This window comes from Stigmatopora nigra, chromosome 6 (assembly GCF_051989575.1).
Source record: "Stigmatopora nigra isolate UIUO_SnigA chromosome 6, RoL_Snig_1.1, whole genome shotgun sequence".
NCBI lineage: Eukaryota > Metazoa > Chordata > Actinopteri > Syngnathiformes > Syngnathidae > Stigmatopora > Stigmatopora nigra.
The window spans coordinates 16,271,874-16,286,237 of NC_135513.1; the positions used below are offsets into that span (position 1 = coordinate 16,271,874).

Genomic DNA, 14,364 nt, shown 5'->3' on the forward strand with positions numbered 1-14,364 from the left:
GTTCCCGTTTCCACGGGGGGGGGGGGGGGGGCGGGGGGGGTGTCTTCAAGGCAAAAGGCGCGCCGTTGTTACAAATCGCCCCAAAGTGACCGAGCTAACGGTAGAGCAACAGAATCCAAGAGGATCCTGGCTTGGCTCGAGAGAAAGCATTTGTAAATGCGCCGGGTCCGACTCCTGTTTTGACGGTGGCGGACGTTCAAGAAGACCATCTTATGTCATTTTTTTTGTATTTTGGGACGATACTTCATAGAGATGTCATTAAACTGCACTACACCATCGCAGGTTGGAATGCTGGCTCTCATTATTTCTTTTTGAATCGTCACGTGTACGTTCCTCCGTACGCTAGGGGGCGCAAACCACTAGACTTCTAGGGCCCTCCGAAGAAGACTTGTGTTTTCCTTAGTCGTCGGTAATGTTTCCTCCGATTCTCGTCATTTTTTCCCCCACAATTCCGTTACAATGATCCTCTTCTCGGCGGCCCGGCGGCGGACGAGTGCTTAGGCCGTCGGCCTAACGGTTCTGGGCTCGAGGCTTCGATCCCAAGTCGGTTGGCGTGCGTGGCTTTTCTCCGGGGACTCTGGTTTCCAAAACGTGCATGCTATGCAAACTGTACGCTAAATTGCCTCCCCCCCCATGTCCCTCTTTAATCTCTCTGTCCCCTGAGATCGGCTGGCCACCGATTCAGCGTATGCCCGTAATACATTGGGCTAGGCTCCGGCACCCCCACCCGCGAACCCTAAACCTTCACGTGAGTCCGGAAGCGATTTCAAGGTAGGCTCAAGTTGGCACCGATAGAAGCTCGAAATCAAATCCTATTTGTATCGTGACAATAAAAGCCTTCCCTTCGATTCAATGGTGCAGGCGTGTCAACAACGCTCGTGTCTTCTTTCTTCTCCTCCCCAGGGGGCGCACGCTCCAATCTTGAATGGATCCGTTTCCGCGGAGCCGGACGGGTGTGCAGTTACACCACGGGGGGGCTGAGGGAGCCCGAGCCGAGCCACTGGCGCTCGGGAAAAGGAGCGTCTCCGGCCGGCCCCGGGAAGATGAAGAAGAAGAAGAGCTTTCCCGCAAGAAAGCCGCCCTTCCCGGAGACGCGGCCCAAATGAGCACCGGGCCGGATTTCCCGGCTGCCACTCTGAAAGAGAGGGTGACCCGAATGTTGCAGCAGCGACATCCTTTCACCTTGTCCCAGGAGGCGGTGAGTCCACCGACCGCCCCGCCCGCCCAGTTTCCTTCCCGCAGACAGCCGGACGCTTGATTTTGCACTCTTTTTCTTTGATTTCCCGCCCCAGTACGAGATTTACGGGATGCCCGGCCAGAGGGAGCGCCCGGGCAGCCCGAGGAGAGAGGCGCCCGAGGAACATCCCCTCAAGCGCCGCGTCAAAGCCCTGATGGGCCAGAGATTGGACGAACCCCTGTCAAACGGCACGGTCGCCGCATTGCCCGTACGTACTTTTTCTGCCCACGGACTGACTGACCATGTGTCCAAATGGCAACCCGTTTGAACCCTTTTCCAGTCTCCCGACGGTGGGAAAGCCGGAGGCGCTTGGAGCGACGGTTCCAAAATGCGCCCGGAAAAAGGCGTCCACAAAGGCTTTGAGCATTTTCTTAGCTTGCTCAACAAGGGAGTGGACGCAAAGCTCCTCCATCAAGTGGCCAATGAGCGCGGCAAAGAGGTTGTCCTTCGTTCTCTGGTTTGATGAGATGGTCTTTTAAGCCGTCAACCATTGCCATTTCTCCTTCCCCAGGCTCCCGACGAGGAGATGGCGCTCCCGGTCACGCCGCCGCCTCCTGGCGGTCCGAAAGAGCGGGCGGCGGAGCGGGCGGCGGAGCGGGAGGCGGAGCGGGAGGCGGAGCGGGAGGCGGAGCGGGAGGCGGAGCGGGAGGCGGAGCGGGAGGCGGAGCGGGAGGCGGAGCGGGAGGCGGAGCGGGAGGCGGAGCGGGAGGCGGAGCAGGCGACAGAGCAGGCGCGCCACCGAGGCTTTGAGCACTTTCTCAGCTTGCTCAACAAAGGAGTGGACGTGGAGCTGCTCAATCAAGTGGCCAATGAGCAGTGCCCACAGGTAGACAGACACCCTCCAAGTTTTTCCCACGCCGTTTTGAGTACTTGAGCTTTTGCCGCTTTCCCCTTTGGCAGAAAACGCCGTCACCATCGTCGCCGCCATCGCCGCCATCGGCGCCCCCCCCGCCGCCGCCTCTTCACAGTCCAAGCCAATGTTCCCAAAGCAACCGAGAGAATAAGAGCCACAAAGGCTTTCAGTGCTTTCTTAGCCTGCTCAACAAGGGGGTGGACATGGACCTTCTCCATCGGGTGGTCAACGACCAGGAGCCCGATCTTCGCCTGGGGGGAGGCCCCTCGGAGCCCCCGCGGAACGGCGACGAGGAGCCGCCCTCCGGCGGGGTGCTCGGCGGCGGCCCCCCGGACCGGAGCGGCCGGGACGGACGGAGAGACGGCTCCCCGGGCGGCCAAAGTCAGACGGCGGCGGCGGCGGCGGCGCTCCGGGAAAGCCGGACCGGAGAGCCCGAGACGGCGGAGGTGGACGAGAAGCATCGACAGCTGCGCAATATCCTCCAGACTTTGGGCTTGAGCCTGGAAATGGAGGACCTGAGCGGACTGACGGACCGCACTCAAAGGAGGCTTTACGGGAAAGGGCCGGAGAAGTGCAAAAGCCTGCCGCCGTCAGCGTTGGCTTCCCTTAAAGCCCGTGGGATGTCTCCTCCTGCTCCTGCTGCTCCTCCTTCTCCTTTTCCCGCTTCTGCCGGACCCCCCGCTCCTCGGGAACCGGAGCGGCCCGCGGCGCCCTTCCGGGGCCAAAGAAAATCGAACTCGTTGCGCATGGGACACGAGCACTGGCCACAAATGTCCTCTGGCCCCGCCCCCGCCTCCCAAACGGCGGCATCGCACGGCGCGACATCGCACGACGTGATATTGTGCGAGGATGACCGGCGCGCTGTTTCCAAGTCTTGCAAGTGGCTGGCCAAGGCGGGTATCCCCGGCCGGATTAAATTGCGCCGCCAACGGCCCCCCGAATGCTCCGTCGATAAAAAGGAAGCTCGCCGTCGCCGGGCCAGGGCCAAACGGGCCAGAAGGAGGGAGCGACGCCTGGCCAAACTGACGGCGGGCAATCCGGAGCCCGAATGCCCTCTGCCGCGAGGCCCGGCAAAAGTGGCGGTGGCGAGAGACCTGGAGCTGGCCGAGCCGGGGCAAAACCCCAAGATTTTGTACCGGGGGCGTCCGAGCGCACTGGAGCGCGGGGCGCCCCACGCAAAGGCGCGGGAGCACCGGGCGCCCGACGCAAAGGCGCGGGAGCACCGGGCGCCGGCTGTGGCGCCGGCTGTGGCGCCGGCTGTGGCGCCGGCTGTGGCGCAAGAAAAGACTGGGCAAGATGAGCCCAAAGCACAGCTGACGGAGGAGGAAATTAGGAGCAACTTGAGAAAAAAAGTAAGTGCGCTGCAGTCCAATGAAGTGCAGTCCAAACGGAGAATCATTCTTCCCACCTTGTCTTGTTTCAGCTGGAAACATTTAACCGTCTCTCTCGGAACAAATCTTTGACTGTGCCAAATCCCTCCCCAGATACGGTGGTGGTGGTAAGTAAGAGCAACGGGGGGGGGGGGGGTTCAGCTCTCTACGTCTTGGGCTCATTTTGAAAGGCGCCTAGCCTTCCGCGCTTTAGCCCCGTTTTAACGGCCTCTTTGCAGATTTTGGACGACTGACGCCACCGTTGCCCGTCCCGCCTCTTTTGGGACAATCTGCTGTGGAAGCCCATTTGAACACTCCATTCTGTAGTATGATGTCTTTCTTCCTCAAGAACAAGAGTCCTTTTAAAGCTTTTTGTATTAAATCTCGTTTGGTCTCCTTGCGTCTCTGTGTGAAAGACACGGCGCCGGTTGCAGAAAGTTGAAACAAGTTTAATACAGCTGACACTTTTCACATAGAAAGCATCCAGAGAGCGCCCGGGGCTTCTCTTCAAAAGGGCGGAGCCGAGCGCAGGCAAAAGTGGGCCCGACTGACTCTGCCGTCGGCCCGGCTCCTCCGAGAGGCTTTCCTCCCGCTAGAGTTCGTCTCTGTCCTCCCCTCGGCAGAAGCAAGCGGCTCGCTGGCTGTTCATGTAGGGTCGGCAGCCCAGGGTCCACACCGTGTTGAACAAAGTGTCTGCCACCGTCTCGCATGCTAAAAGACATGGACAAATGGACGGGGGGGGGAGGGGGGAGAGAACAGTCGTTGATGTAGCCCCGGCCCGAAAAGGTGCCCGTGGGATTGTCACCCACCTTCCACTTTGGACACAAAACCCAGGCTCTTTTTGAGGTCGGAGCAGATGCTGTGCAGGCACCAGCGGAACTTGGAGTCGCAGCGATACTTGTTGGAGCCGCACGTGTCGTAACACGTGTCCAACTGATTGCAGCATTTGGTCATGGCGGGAATGCCCACGTCCATCTGACACAGTCAAAAGTCACAACACCTGGAGGAGACTCCTTGTCCTTTCTAACCCCCCCCCCCCCGCCCCGCCGCATCCACTTACCCCTTCCGGAACCGGAAGGCCAAAGAAGTACGAGCTGCAGCCGTCGGGCTCGGGCGTCTGGTAACCGGGGCGTGGAACCGGAGCGGGACCTTAAGCCGGTGAGCAAGAAAAAAATAAAGTCATCACATTCACCGCTAGCTTTCTTCCTTCCTTGCACGCACGCACACACGTACGCGTTGACAAATGAGATACGGCATGTTTTATTGTCGTAGTAGGTCGGTCACAGTCCATTTGGTGGCCCTCCCGTCCCAGATAAGCCCTTATTTTCCATGTTCAAAAGCATTCAATGGTGTGGGAAATGACAGCTCTTAATACTACATGGTCAACATAAGAGGACAGCCCGGATCAAAAGCCCACGGCGTACCCAATTCCATCTCTACTTTACCGTATCGACAGCGGTATTGGCAGAGTCCGTCACGCCCGCCCATGAACTCCAGAACGGAGTCAAAGTAGCCGGTGGCCGCCTCGAAGCCGCCTCTCAAAGAGTCCAGACCCCAATCGCCGTCGTCCCGGCCCTTCTCCTCCTCCTCGGGGTCATCGGACGGCGGGGATGGAGGCGACGCCTCCGGGCTTTCTTGAGCTACGGCAACTCCGAGGAAGAAGAGGAACGCCACGACGAGGGCCCGGCGGCTCATCCTGACGCTGTGGACCGCTCGGCACACACGAGCTGAGGGAGGAACTGGACTTTGGGACAACAAGACAGCCTCGCGTGTGGAGGAACAAAGTCCGCCTTTTGTCTCCGTGTGTGTGAGTGAGATCAATGGCGCTTACTCATAATCAAGTCACTTTGATTTGGTTCCTTATAGAAGCAACTAATGTCGGGGAATTTTCCACATACTCTTTGACGGGGTCCTGCTACCTTGGCCCTTTGGTTCACAGATGGCCATAACTGGATGTAACCTGTTTATAGTCTCTGTTGATGTTGTTGACTGCAATTCTATTGACATTCAAATGCTTTGTCACTAAAACGTGATATTGTGGGAGAAAGAGGAGGTGTGGGTCAATACTGGAGAACATGTATTTCCTAACAACACAGAGTTTCCACGTTCACAACAGGGCGCGTTCAAAAAAAAAATGAATAGACGAAAAGTCGTCACTTGCCCCAGCAAGGCTTTCAATTGTGGTGACTTTTTGAATGACTGTCCCTAAAAGGTTAAAGGTGCCTTCAATGGGCACCAGACAACAGCCAAGTGCTTTACTTTTTACAGTGACCAATACAGATTTTTGAGGTATTATTCATGATTATCATGACGGATTTGACGATGTGTTTATTATTGATTTGTGCTCTTCATATCGAAGCTTGAAAGTTCATTCTATGTACTTGTATGTCATGACATTTCAAGCGTTCTTTTCAAACCCATGAAAAATTCCGAGGAAGCCCGAACGCAGCATGACTGTGACGTCAAATGTACGCGACAAAACTCAAAGGCCGGCGTCAGGTTCAATAAGACCAACTGTTTTGCGGATTGTTCCCCTTTTGGTCCGTCATGTCTTTCACAAACCTTTTCGCGACTCTGCCTGGGAATGCTGTGAATTCTTCCGAGCAATCGTCCTTTCAAACTTTCAGGTAATATTTGCTACTTTGGAATTTGACGACAAGCATTTAGTAGTAAGGTTTGCTTATGGTCCCCTATCTATCTCCAGGGAGGACACAGGCAACGTTGGAAGAAATGTGAAAGGCAGAAAAAGGCCCAATGTCCAAGAGACTCCCGCTCCTCACGTAAAGGTTTGCTCAAGCGAACATATGATGTAGTCGTCGTTCAGATGTTGCCGAGTGACTGTCGTGCTTTTCTGTTTCTATGTATTGGAGAAAGAGAAAGGTCCCGTCTATGAGTCGACCTGAGCTGGCATTTCTCACCTCACCGGATGTCCATTTCTTTCAGAGGCAACGTCAGTGGACACCAGGCCGTCGGCCCGATACGGCCCCCGTTTCCCAAGCCCGGTCCGTGGCGTCCGACCGTGCCAATGACATCCGTCACGGTGTCCGCCACGGTAAAAACTCTGCCGAGGCCCACGACGTGAAGCGGCGGCAACGACGGGGAAATGGCAAAAAAGGGCAGGTGGGACAAAAAGGCGGAAAGAGAACGGAGCGACGGAATCCCGAGCGCGTCACAAACGGAAAGCCGGTGAGAACGGACCGCTACGGCAGACCCGGGCGACGGGGTCCCGGAGGGGCGACGGGGTCCCACGGGGTCCCGGAGGGGCGACGGGGTCCCACGGGGTCCCGGAGGGGCGACGGGGTCCCACGGGGTCCCGGAGGGGCGACGGGGTCCCACGGGGTCCCGGAGGGGCGACGGGGTCCCGGAGGGGCGACGGGGTCCCGGAGGGCCGCCGTGGGTGCGGCATTTTCTTCCAACCCATCCGCTAGCGTTGAACTCGTTGGATTTGTGCCGAAACGAGAAGCACCCGACTGCAATAAGATAGCAGATCGGTGGGAAGGTTTCCTCTTATTTGCTCGGAAGTAAAAGCGGCGGCACCCACTGCGGCGGCACCCACTGCGGCGGCACCCACTGCGGCGGCACCCACTGCGGCCCAGCGTGGAAGGAATTGCCCGCCGGATGTGCGCCGTGGCCAGGCCCGGATTGAAATTGCTTCCAAATGGACTTTGTGTTTTTAGTCGGTCAAATACTTCACCCCGGAGTTCAAAGAGCAGAACGCCGTGATACTGGACGGCCAAATAGTTTGTCGACACTTCCTTCACGGCAAGTGCATTAAGGTGGGTGTTAGTTAAGGCGTTGCTTGAAAAAGCCTTTTGGACAAAGCGCCAAAAGTTGACCTATCCACTGAAACTGCATGCATGGGACAATTGACCAAGACACCTTTTTCCTCTCTTTAGGAAGGCAGCTGCCAAATGCTGCACATCCAAGGTTCCAACGATCTGGTCAAAGAAGCCTGCAAATACTACAAAGTGGGATTTTGCATGAAAGGCCAGCAATGCCCGTTTATGCACAATATCCTTTGCCGCCGTAGCGGGTTCTCGGCCCGGGTCGAGAGCCGGGTCTCGGCCCGGCTCTCGACCCGGCTCTCGGCCCGGCTCTCGGCCCGGCTCTCGGCCCGGCTCTCGGCCCGGCTCTCGGCCCGGCTCTCGGCCCGGCTCTCGGCCCGGCTCTCGGCCCGGCTCTCGCTTTAGCGTTTCCTCAATGAGCGCGGCACAGTCTTTCCCTTGCAAATTTTTCCACCAAAAGGGCCGCTGTCCCCACAACGAAGACTGTCGATTCTCTCACCTGCCGCTGGATGACGTCAGCGCCCGCTTGCTGAGCGAGGTTTGCGGCTCAAATTTGTCTTCCGCGCCTATTCCGTCCAAGTTTTGAAGCCGCCTCCATAGAAATGCCTTAGAAAACGGAGTCGCCACGTTATGCGTGGTGCGGCGCAAGCGGCTGGCGTCTCATTCCCTGCCAAAGCCGCTAACCACTTGGAGCAAACGTTCCTTTCTTCTGCGCCGCAGGCCACGGAAGCGGACGCCCAGCGTGCCAACAAGGCCCAGGAGACTTTAGTCCAGTCCACGGCAGCGGATCAGGTGGCCCCCGTACCTCCACCAGCGGAAACGGCCGACGGATGGCCACGCCCCTTCAGGTAAGCGCCGACGTCCGTCGCCCGCTCAATTCAAAGTGGCCGTGAAGACATATACAGTGGGGAGGGGAAAGGGGAAAAAAATGCAGCCCACTGGAGGAAGAACAATGCTTGATTTGAAAACCAAGGCGTCGGAGGCGATTTTGTCCATTGTCTTTTCAGGTTCAACTTCTATAACAGCGCCCCACCGGAGGTCGAGCGCCAGGACGCCAGTCCCGCAGAGGGAGACGGCTCGGCGCCGGCCGCACCGGGACCCGCGTGGGCCGGCGTCGCCCACGGGAAGGACGCCTCGCCTCTGGGGGAGCCAGACTCGGCAAAGGACGCCCGGGCCCGTCGTGAAAAGGCGCCGCCGCCGCCGCCACCGACCGGGGCAGAGAGGGCCGCCACGGACGTCCGGCCGCCGCCCACCGGGGACGTGGGTAGGTTTGGCGGGCTTTTTTCCACGCTGCCGCAGCTGGCGGCGACTCGATACCAGTCCCTCCCCCCCACGTACCAGACTGACCAAAGCCCCCGTGAAGCCGGTGCCGGGCTCAAGACGTCGGACGGGCTTTTTTCAACGCCGCCGCACCTGGCGGGCGCTCCCAAAGAGGCCCTCCTCCCCACGACGTATCAAACCAACCACATCCCACCGGCGCCGTCGGAAGAGGGCCAGGTCGCCGCCCACGGCGGGAAAGCCGGCGGGAAAGCCGGCGACGGCCTCCATCGGGAGGAAGGGGCCGGCGAGACTTTGCGGCCTGGTGAAAAGCCTCACGGGGGCGTGGTTTTGGCGGGGGCGGATCCTTCCACAAAGGCCCCTCCCCATTCGCTGCTGAAAGAACTCTTCTCGTGCCTAAGCCCGTTACCGGCGGACACCCCCTAACGGCACGAAATGAAACGAGTCAAGTGGGAGTCCAGCCCAACGGAATATCAAATTGGGAATGAATGAGCTGTGCACTTTTTGGCCGGCCGGCCGGCCGGCCGGACGGACGGGTCTAGCCGCCGCCTTTCTTTTTAGCATCATTCACCCTTGCGCACCGCCACCGTGTGAAATAAATGCAATCTTTAAAATGAGCGTTGTTCTACGTCTTTTGGGCCAGCCGCCTTTTTATCAAAATACTAATGAGATCTGGGAAGAGCGCCATCGCGTGTCCAAGCATGGTTACTACACTAGTCACTGGCATCAGCGTACATAACTGCTGAGCTTTGTCATTGGCATGGGAAGGGGGAAAAAAGGGTAGCTTGCGCAAAATTGCCTTCTTGAAAAGTAGATGATTTATTTACTGGTGATTTCTCATGACTATACATTGATTTTTATGTGTTTGCCTATATGTTGTTATGGCGTCCAACGACTGAGCGAGCGAGCGGGCGGGCGCTGAGCTCCAAGTCGTCCAAGTCGTGAACTTGAGACGGGACAAGCGCGCTTCACTCTGCTCACCTCACTTGAACCACGCATTTATGGATTGACGATTCCGTCAGTTGGAGCACCCCCGATAAAGCCACGGGTGTGGGGGAGCCCTTTTGCCAGGTGAGCCGTTTCCGCCGCCGCCCTCCACCCCCCTCCGTCAGACGCAAAGGCGGCGACGTGACTGTCGACGCGCCTTTGTGCCTGAGCGGAACTAAAGTCATGACGTCCGCAACGCGGCTCGCTCTCAAATGGGCCGCAAAATGAGCAGCGGTGTTCGACAATCGGATTTCCTCGACACTTTTCCAAGAGAAGGAAGGCTGTGTGTGTGGCATCTTAACAGTCAGTCGACTTGGGCTGGGCTGAACTCGGGGGAGGGGCCTGCTGACATTTGACTTTTGTTTTGAAGAGGAAAGGCACACTTCCGGCTTGTCTGAAAGGTCGGTCGAAAAGCCACTTTCAAACAGAGAGCTCTCGTTGAAATTCCGTGCCAAAAAGCCTCGATTCGACTCGCGGCAACAAAAAATAACCCCAGTCGTGCCATTTTCTATGGATTACAAATAGTCAAACGTCTCCATTCCATTTCCCTCCAGATTCTAGTGGGCATTGGTCACTTGGTGATTTGGTTTTGAAGACATTCAAGTAGAAAACACCAACTCTTGCAAAATTGAGAAAAATATGCACCCCCTGCCAAAATGGGATTCAAAACTTTTAGTGGCGACATAGTATTAGCTAGAACTTCAACTCTACACTTTCCTCACTTTGGTTTCTCCACCCATGGTGACCCGTAGGGACGCCATCGCCGTGACTTTTGGGTGCGCTCAACTTGAATCTTTCCTTCGAAGGTCGATCCGCCCGTCCGTCTCCGACGGCGAGGACTCCGGCCGAGGGGGCGGCGACGGATGTCCGAGTCCAGATGGAGCGCCACCACGACCAAAGGTAAAAGGCAAAGAGCCCGCCCACCCAGAGTTTTGGCTCCACCGCCAAGCGGAACAAAGTGTGCCGCCTCAACGGACCGGGCGCCGCCACTCCCGCCGACAGGGCGGACGTTGCCGGCCAGTCGGCGGAGGAGAAGTTCCCCGCGCTGCCCGAGATCTCCGGGGGGAGCGCCGCCCAAGAACTGCTGCGCGACTACCAGACCCTGGTGGATCTCTTTGAACAGGTGTGACGGATCGGGGCCCGGTCGGCGTAAATCCCCATCCCATCGGTGGCCACGGCGGCCTTTTCCCGACAGGAGCGCTTTCACGCCATGGAAACGTGGCGGAAGGCAGCGCCAGAGGCCCGGGAGTTCCAGGAGCTCTTCCGGGAAGCTTTCCCCCGTGAGCGGCCAGCCGACGCCATGACACGCAAGCTCAAGGTATGGCCCCCTTTCCTAGCCCCACCCACACATGCGTTCCACTCACGGACGGCTGCCTATTTGACGGTCCGGCTTTCAAAAGAAAAGAATGGTAGCCGCGGCCGATGACCACGCTTCCGATATTCAACTTTGATTGAAAAGGATCCGCCTTGTCTTGTCACAGGACCGACTCCAACAACTGGCCCGGCAGTCCGACCAACTCCGAGAGATCAACGGGGAGAGGGTGAGAAATGGGAGTTGTAGGTGATGTAGGTTGATGCCGCGTCAACAGGCCTCCGCCATGTGTGACGCACTGAACAGGACATCCATCAAATGAGCGAGAGAGAGCGGATGCCAGAAAGCCAGGGATTCAGGTAGCTCCAGTGGGCGGCAGGTCGGCAGGCCGTGGCATTTGGATCGGCCCGGCCGGCAGGCCGTGGCATTTGGATCGGCCCAGCTGGCAGGCCCACGCTAACACTGCCGCGTCTTCTCGTTGGAGAGCTCCTCCCAGTGAGACGGGGCCATTCTGCGGGCCATGTTTTGAGGCGCCGCTCAAATCCAAGGTGAAAAGAGCAACTCTCTGTCTCCGTTGTGGTACCATTGATCATACTTATCATCACAGTCGGATAATTCCATCTTCCAGTGGGCAATGCTGAGCTATTTTTCCATTTTCTTTTCCCCTTCCAGACAAGACAGAGGCACAAGTCATCGGACGTGGACAACAAAGACAAGGCTATTCAAGAGTTGATCCGGGAAGCGGCGGTCCGCACCAGGAAAGAGGTGAAGGCCTCCACCGCGACTACGCCGTGACTACGCCGTGACGGCGGCGCTCTCTGCCACAAATGTTATTGTTTGACGCTCTGTCTGGGCCGGCGGCCTCCGCTTTTGCCGACTCTGGCGCCGTTTGACAGGTGGATCGCGTGCGAGAGCAGTGCAACGTTCAAATCCATCAAGTGGCGCAGGAGCTGTCAAATTTGGAGCTGGTGACCACCTTTTCCTATTCCCATTTGCACCCTGGTATTTTTTGGGGGCGTGTATGCCTGCTCAAAGGCTGACCACCCTCTGTGACTGCACCCATTCCCAGGAGTGCTCCATCAAAGAGGCTCAGATGGAGCGTTGCAAGCTGGACAAAAAGGCCCTGCAGAGGGAACTGGAGAAGGTGCTTCCCTCCCGCTTCCCCTGACAATTTGCCTTCCTCTGGCATTTGGGCCGCCGCCTCCCGCCAATGGTGAACTTGTTTTTTTTTTTTGGGGGTGGCTTTTTGCCGTTTCAGGCCTCCAGGCAGCGGGCCCTGCGAGACCTGGAGAAGCTGGACGCCCTTGAGCAGAGGTGCCTGGATGCAGAGAGGCTACGGGACCACTTGAGCGTCTCCCTCAAGAGCGCTCAAAGCCAATTGAAAAAGTGGCAGACAGAGTAAGTGGGGAGGAGGGAGGTCCTCCTTTGGCCTAAGTGAGGAGGAGGAGGAGGAGGAGGAGGAGGAGGGGGGAGGTCCTCCTTTGGCCTTTGGCTTTTTGTTCCCGTCCTCGCCTCCGCCAGACGGCTCTCTGGTCTAGTCGGACGTCCGCTCCAGAACTCCTCCTTTTGTCACCCGCGGACAGCGCCGAGCAAGAAGCCTCACGCGGCCGGGAGGAAATGCAGCTCCTGCGGAGCGCTCTGGCCGCCGCCCGGAAGGATGGCGACGGCGTGGCCCACCAGCGATTCCGGCTGCAGCAGGAGAACCAAGAGCTCCAGCGCCAGCTCAATGGACTGCACAAGAGCCACCAGCTGCTCCAGAACAAGGCCAAGCATCAGGTGGGTCCAAAAAGGAGCCCAAAATCACACCTCCCTCGTCCCGACCTTGGCGCTGAGGCCGGTCCGTCTTGTCGTCGGCAGCTGGTGCAGATGGAGCAAGAGTGGCGGCTGAGGGAGCGGGCCAACCAGGCGCAGAAGATGCTTATGGAGGAGAGCGCTCAAAAGGTCCACTGGGATCGCCAGCGCCTCCTGGCGGCGCAGCAGGAAAATGTCAAGCGCTCCGACCAGCACGCGGCCCACCTGAGCCAGGCCTTTGAGGCCCGCTTCCGTCAGCTCCTGTAAGTGGACGCGGCCCGCCCGCGTGCAGTGGCCGGCGCTGGCCAGAGGGGCCAAAATGGCTGACGGCGCCGCCGCTGGCCAGAGGGGCCAAAATGGCTGACGGCGCCGGCGCCGCCGCTGGCCAGAGGGGCCAAAATGGCTGACGGCGCCGGCGCCGCCGCTGGCCAGAGGGGCCAAAATGGCTGACGGCGCCGGCGCCGCCGCTGGCCAGAGGGGCCAAAATGGCTGACGGCGCCGCCGCTGGCCAGAGGGGCCAAAATGGCTGACGGCGCCGCCCCCTCCGTGTGCCTTTTTTAGGAGCCAGAGCGGGCGCCACAAACGCCGCCTCTACCAAACGGAAGCGCAGCTGGCGAGTCACCGGGACACCGTGGCCGAGGTGGGTGGCGTCTCCACGCTACTCGCCGGCTCGCTATGGTTCCGTCCCCGTAGACAAAAGAAACAGCAAGTTTTTCCACCCATTTAATGACATGTGGCGTTTGCTGGTCCCGCCCCACCGACTACACATTTACACTTACACCCTAAAGCCATGAAAATAATTTGTTCTGCAAGAGCATTTAAGACATTTGAATTTTAACCCCCCCCCCCCCAAAAAAAAACATTCCCGTTCTGACATTTTCCAAGCTACCAAAATATGTATGCTAGTCTAGGCTAATTGTTTGTTTGTTTTTTGCAGTATGCGAGCGCGCTGGCAGAGTCTGAAAAGAAGACGGCTTTCCTGCGGAAGCAATTGCGTAATGCCGAGCAAAGGCTGGCGGCGGATGCCACTCCACGGGTGCGGCCCCCGTCCGTCTCTGTCGGATGGCACCGTTTCACATTTTTGTCTTTTACCACACGCGCTGACCTCGTGGCCGACGCCGTCGCCTGACTTTAGATTTTTTTTTTTTTTCTTGGCAGCTCTCCATTTTGACACGCAAGCCAAAGTCAACGGCTTGGACGTCGCGTCTGCCCGCCGCCGTCCAAAGACGGGCGGTGGCCACGAACACGGGCCGGGACTTTTGCCGGGCTGAAACTGGGCCGGGAGCCGATGGAGAAACTCAGTTAGAGACTCAGTTAGAGACTCGGTTGGAGACTCGGTTGGAGACTCAGTTAGAGACTAGGTTAGAGACTCGGTTAGAGACTCAGTTAGAGACTCAGTTAGAGACTCAGTCGGAGACTCAGCCGGAGACACTGCCAGACACTCAGTGGGAAAATGAACTAGAGACACCACCGGAGACACCGCCAGAGACACAACTGGAGACTGGGTGGGAAAGTCAGTTGGAGACTCAGCGAGACACTTTGGAAGATGAACGGCAAGAGGACTCGGAAAGCACACGGGTGTCCAAATTTGCCTCTTTTTTTGGGGTGGGACCAAAGAGCTGAAGGGGCAGCCTCGTCCCGTCCGTCCACGCTCGCGGCAGAGAAGAAAAGTGGACTCTTTGGAGAAAGAAGAAAAATCAAGGAAAACATGTAGAGAGAGAGAAGATGGGACCAGAGATTTGGGGGCACCA

At 58.1% G+C, this 14,364-nt stretch overlaps 4 protein-coding genes across 7 annotated transcripts; 3 read left to right on the top strand and 1 right to left on the bottom strand.

Moving 5' to 3' along the window:
- The first annotated feature begins 25 nt into the window (after positions 1 to 25).
- On the top strand, positions 26 to 3,856 carry LOC144197953 (uncharacterized). 2 transcript variants are annotated; one of them, XM_077718705.1, is made up of 9 exons: positions 26 to 771; positions 904 to 1,198; positions 1,293 to 1,445; positions 1,518 to 1,676; positions 1,749 to 2,063; positions 2,138 to 3,271; positions 3,302 to 3,442; positions 3,514 to 3,588; positions 3,700 to 3,856. In XM_077718705.1, the coding sequence occupies exons 2-9, from the start codon at positions 926 to 928 to the stop codon at positions 3,712 to 3,714; spliced, it is 2,265 nt and encodes a 754-aa protein (XP_077574831.1). In that variant the 5' UTR covers positions 26 to 771; positions 904 to 925; the 3' UTR covers positions 3,715 to 3,856. The 2 variants fall into 2 exon arrangements, with proteins under 2 accessions (XP_077574831.1, XP_077574830.1); XM_077718704.1 differs by having other exon boundaries at positions 2,138 to 3,442.
- A 37-nt stretch (positions 3,857 to 3,893) lies between these two features.
- On the bottom strand, positions 3,894 to 5,249 carry LOC144197957 (group XIIB secretory phospholipase A2-like protein). The gene is made up of 4 exons (XM_077718710.1): positions 4,906 to 5,249; positions 4,521 to 4,609; positions 4,270 to 4,435; positions 3,894 to 4,171 (listed from the first exon to the last, which is right to left on the bottom strand). The coding sequence occupies exons 1-4, from the start codon at positions 5,153 to 5,155 to the stop codon at positions 4,053 to 4,055; spliced, it is 624 nt and encodes a 207-aa protein (XP_077574836.1). The 5' UTR covers positions 5,156 to 5,249; the 3' UTR covers positions 3,894 to 4,052.
- A 465-nt stretch (positions 5,250 to 5,714) lies between these two features.
- Positions 5,715 to 9,141, top strand: LOC144197955 (uncharacterized). The gene is made up of 7 exons (XM_077718709.1): positions 5,715 to 6,087; positions 6,165 to 6,646; positions 7,138 to 7,236; positions 7,357 to 7,471; positions 7,674 to 7,783; positions 7,966 to 8,093; positions 8,253 to 9,141. The coding sequence occupies exons 2-7, from the start codon at positions 6,320 to 6,322 to the stop codon at positions 8,947 to 8,949; spliced, it is 1,476 nt and encodes a 491-aa protein (XP_077574835.1). The 5' UTR covers positions 5,715 to 6,087; positions 6,165 to 6,319; the 3' UTR covers positions 8,950 to 9,141.
- Positions 9,142 to 9,702: 561 nt separating this feature from the next.
- Positions 9,703 to 14,250, top strand: LOC144197698 (sodium channel and clathrin linker 1-like). 3 transcript variants are annotated; one of them, XM_077718248.1, is made up of 17 exons: positions 9,715 to 9,813; positions 9,881 to 9,911; positions 10,263 to 10,410; positions 10,513 to 10,633; positions 10,706 to 10,828; positions 10,992 to 11,051; positions 11,129 to 11,181; positions 11,307 to 11,370; positions 11,495 to 11,587; positions 11,719 to 11,790; positions 11,892 to 11,966; positions 12,081 to 12,220; positions 12,406 to 12,598; positions 12,680 to 12,876; positions 13,175 to 13,253; positions 13,551 to 13,649; positions 13,772 to 14,250. In XM_077718248.1, the coding sequence occupies exons 3-17, from the start codon at positions 10,388 to 10,390 to the stop codon at positions 14,234 to 14,236; spliced, it is 1,857 nt and encodes a 618-aa protein (XP_077574374.1). In that variant the 5' UTR covers positions 9,715 to 9,813; positions 9,881 to 9,911; positions 10,263 to 10,387; the 3' UTR covers positions 14,237 to 14,250. The 3 variants fall into 3 exon arrangements, with proteins under 3 accessions (XP_077574372.1, XP_077574373.1, XP_077574374.1); XM_077718246.1 differs by having other exon boundaries at positions 9,703 to 9,911; XM_077718247.1 differs by having other exon boundaries at positions 9,703 to 9,911; positions 10,317 to 10,410.
- The last annotated feature ends 114 nt before the right edge of the window (positions 14,251 to 14,364 follow it).

Bases quoted from the DNA above. Each gene is read 5' to 3' on its own strand.
- LOC144197955 (XM_077718709.1), top strand. From the start codon at position 6,320: ATGTATTGGAGAAAGAGAAAGGTCCCGTCTATGAGTCGACCTGAGCTG. The intron at 7,472-7,673 runs ATATCCTTTGCC...TGAGCGCGGCAC, and splicing joins GCAATGCCCGTTTATGCACA to AGTCTTTCCCTTGCAAATTT. The intron at 8,094-8,252 runs GTAAGCGCCGAC...TTGTCTTTTCAG, and splicing joins GGATGGCCACGCCCCTTCAG to GTTCAACTTCTATAACAGCG.
- LOC144197698 (XM_077718246.1), top strand. From the start codon at position 10,388: ATGGAGCGCCACCACGACCAAAG. The intron at 11,967-12,080 runs GTGCTTCCCTCC...TTGCCGTTTCAG, and splicing joins TGCAGAGGGAACTGGAGAAG to GCCTCCAGGCAGCGGGCCCT. The intron at 13,254-13,550 runs GTGGGTGGCGTC...TGTTTTTTGCAG, and splicing joins ACCGGGACACCGTGGCCGAG to TATGCGAGCGCGCTGGCAGA.
- LOC144197953 (XM_077718704.1), top strand. From the start codon at position 926: ATGGATCCGTTTCCGCGGAGCCGGACGGGTGTGCAGTTACACCACGGG. The intron at 1,199-1,292 runs GTGAGTCCACCG...TTCCCGCCCCAG, and splicing joins TCACCTTGTCCCAGGAGGCG to TACGAGATTTACGGGATGCC. The intron at 3,443-3,513 runs GTAAGTGCGCTG...GTCTTGTTTCAG, and splicing joins GGAGCAACTTGAGAAAAAAA to CTGGAAACATTTAACCGTCT.
- LOC144197957 (XM_077718710.1), bottom strand. From the start codon at position 5,155: ATGAGCCGCCGGGCCCTCGTCGTGGCGTTCCTCTTCTTCCTCGGAGTT. The intron at 4,610-4,905 runs GTAAAGTAGAGA...CACCGGCTTAAG, and splicing joins CCAATACCGCTGTCGATACG to GTCCCGCTCCGGTTCCACGC. The intron at 4,436-4,520 runs GTAAGTGGATGC...TGACTGTGTCAG, and splicing joins GCCTTCCGGTTCCGGAAGGG to ATGGACGTGGGCATTCCCGC.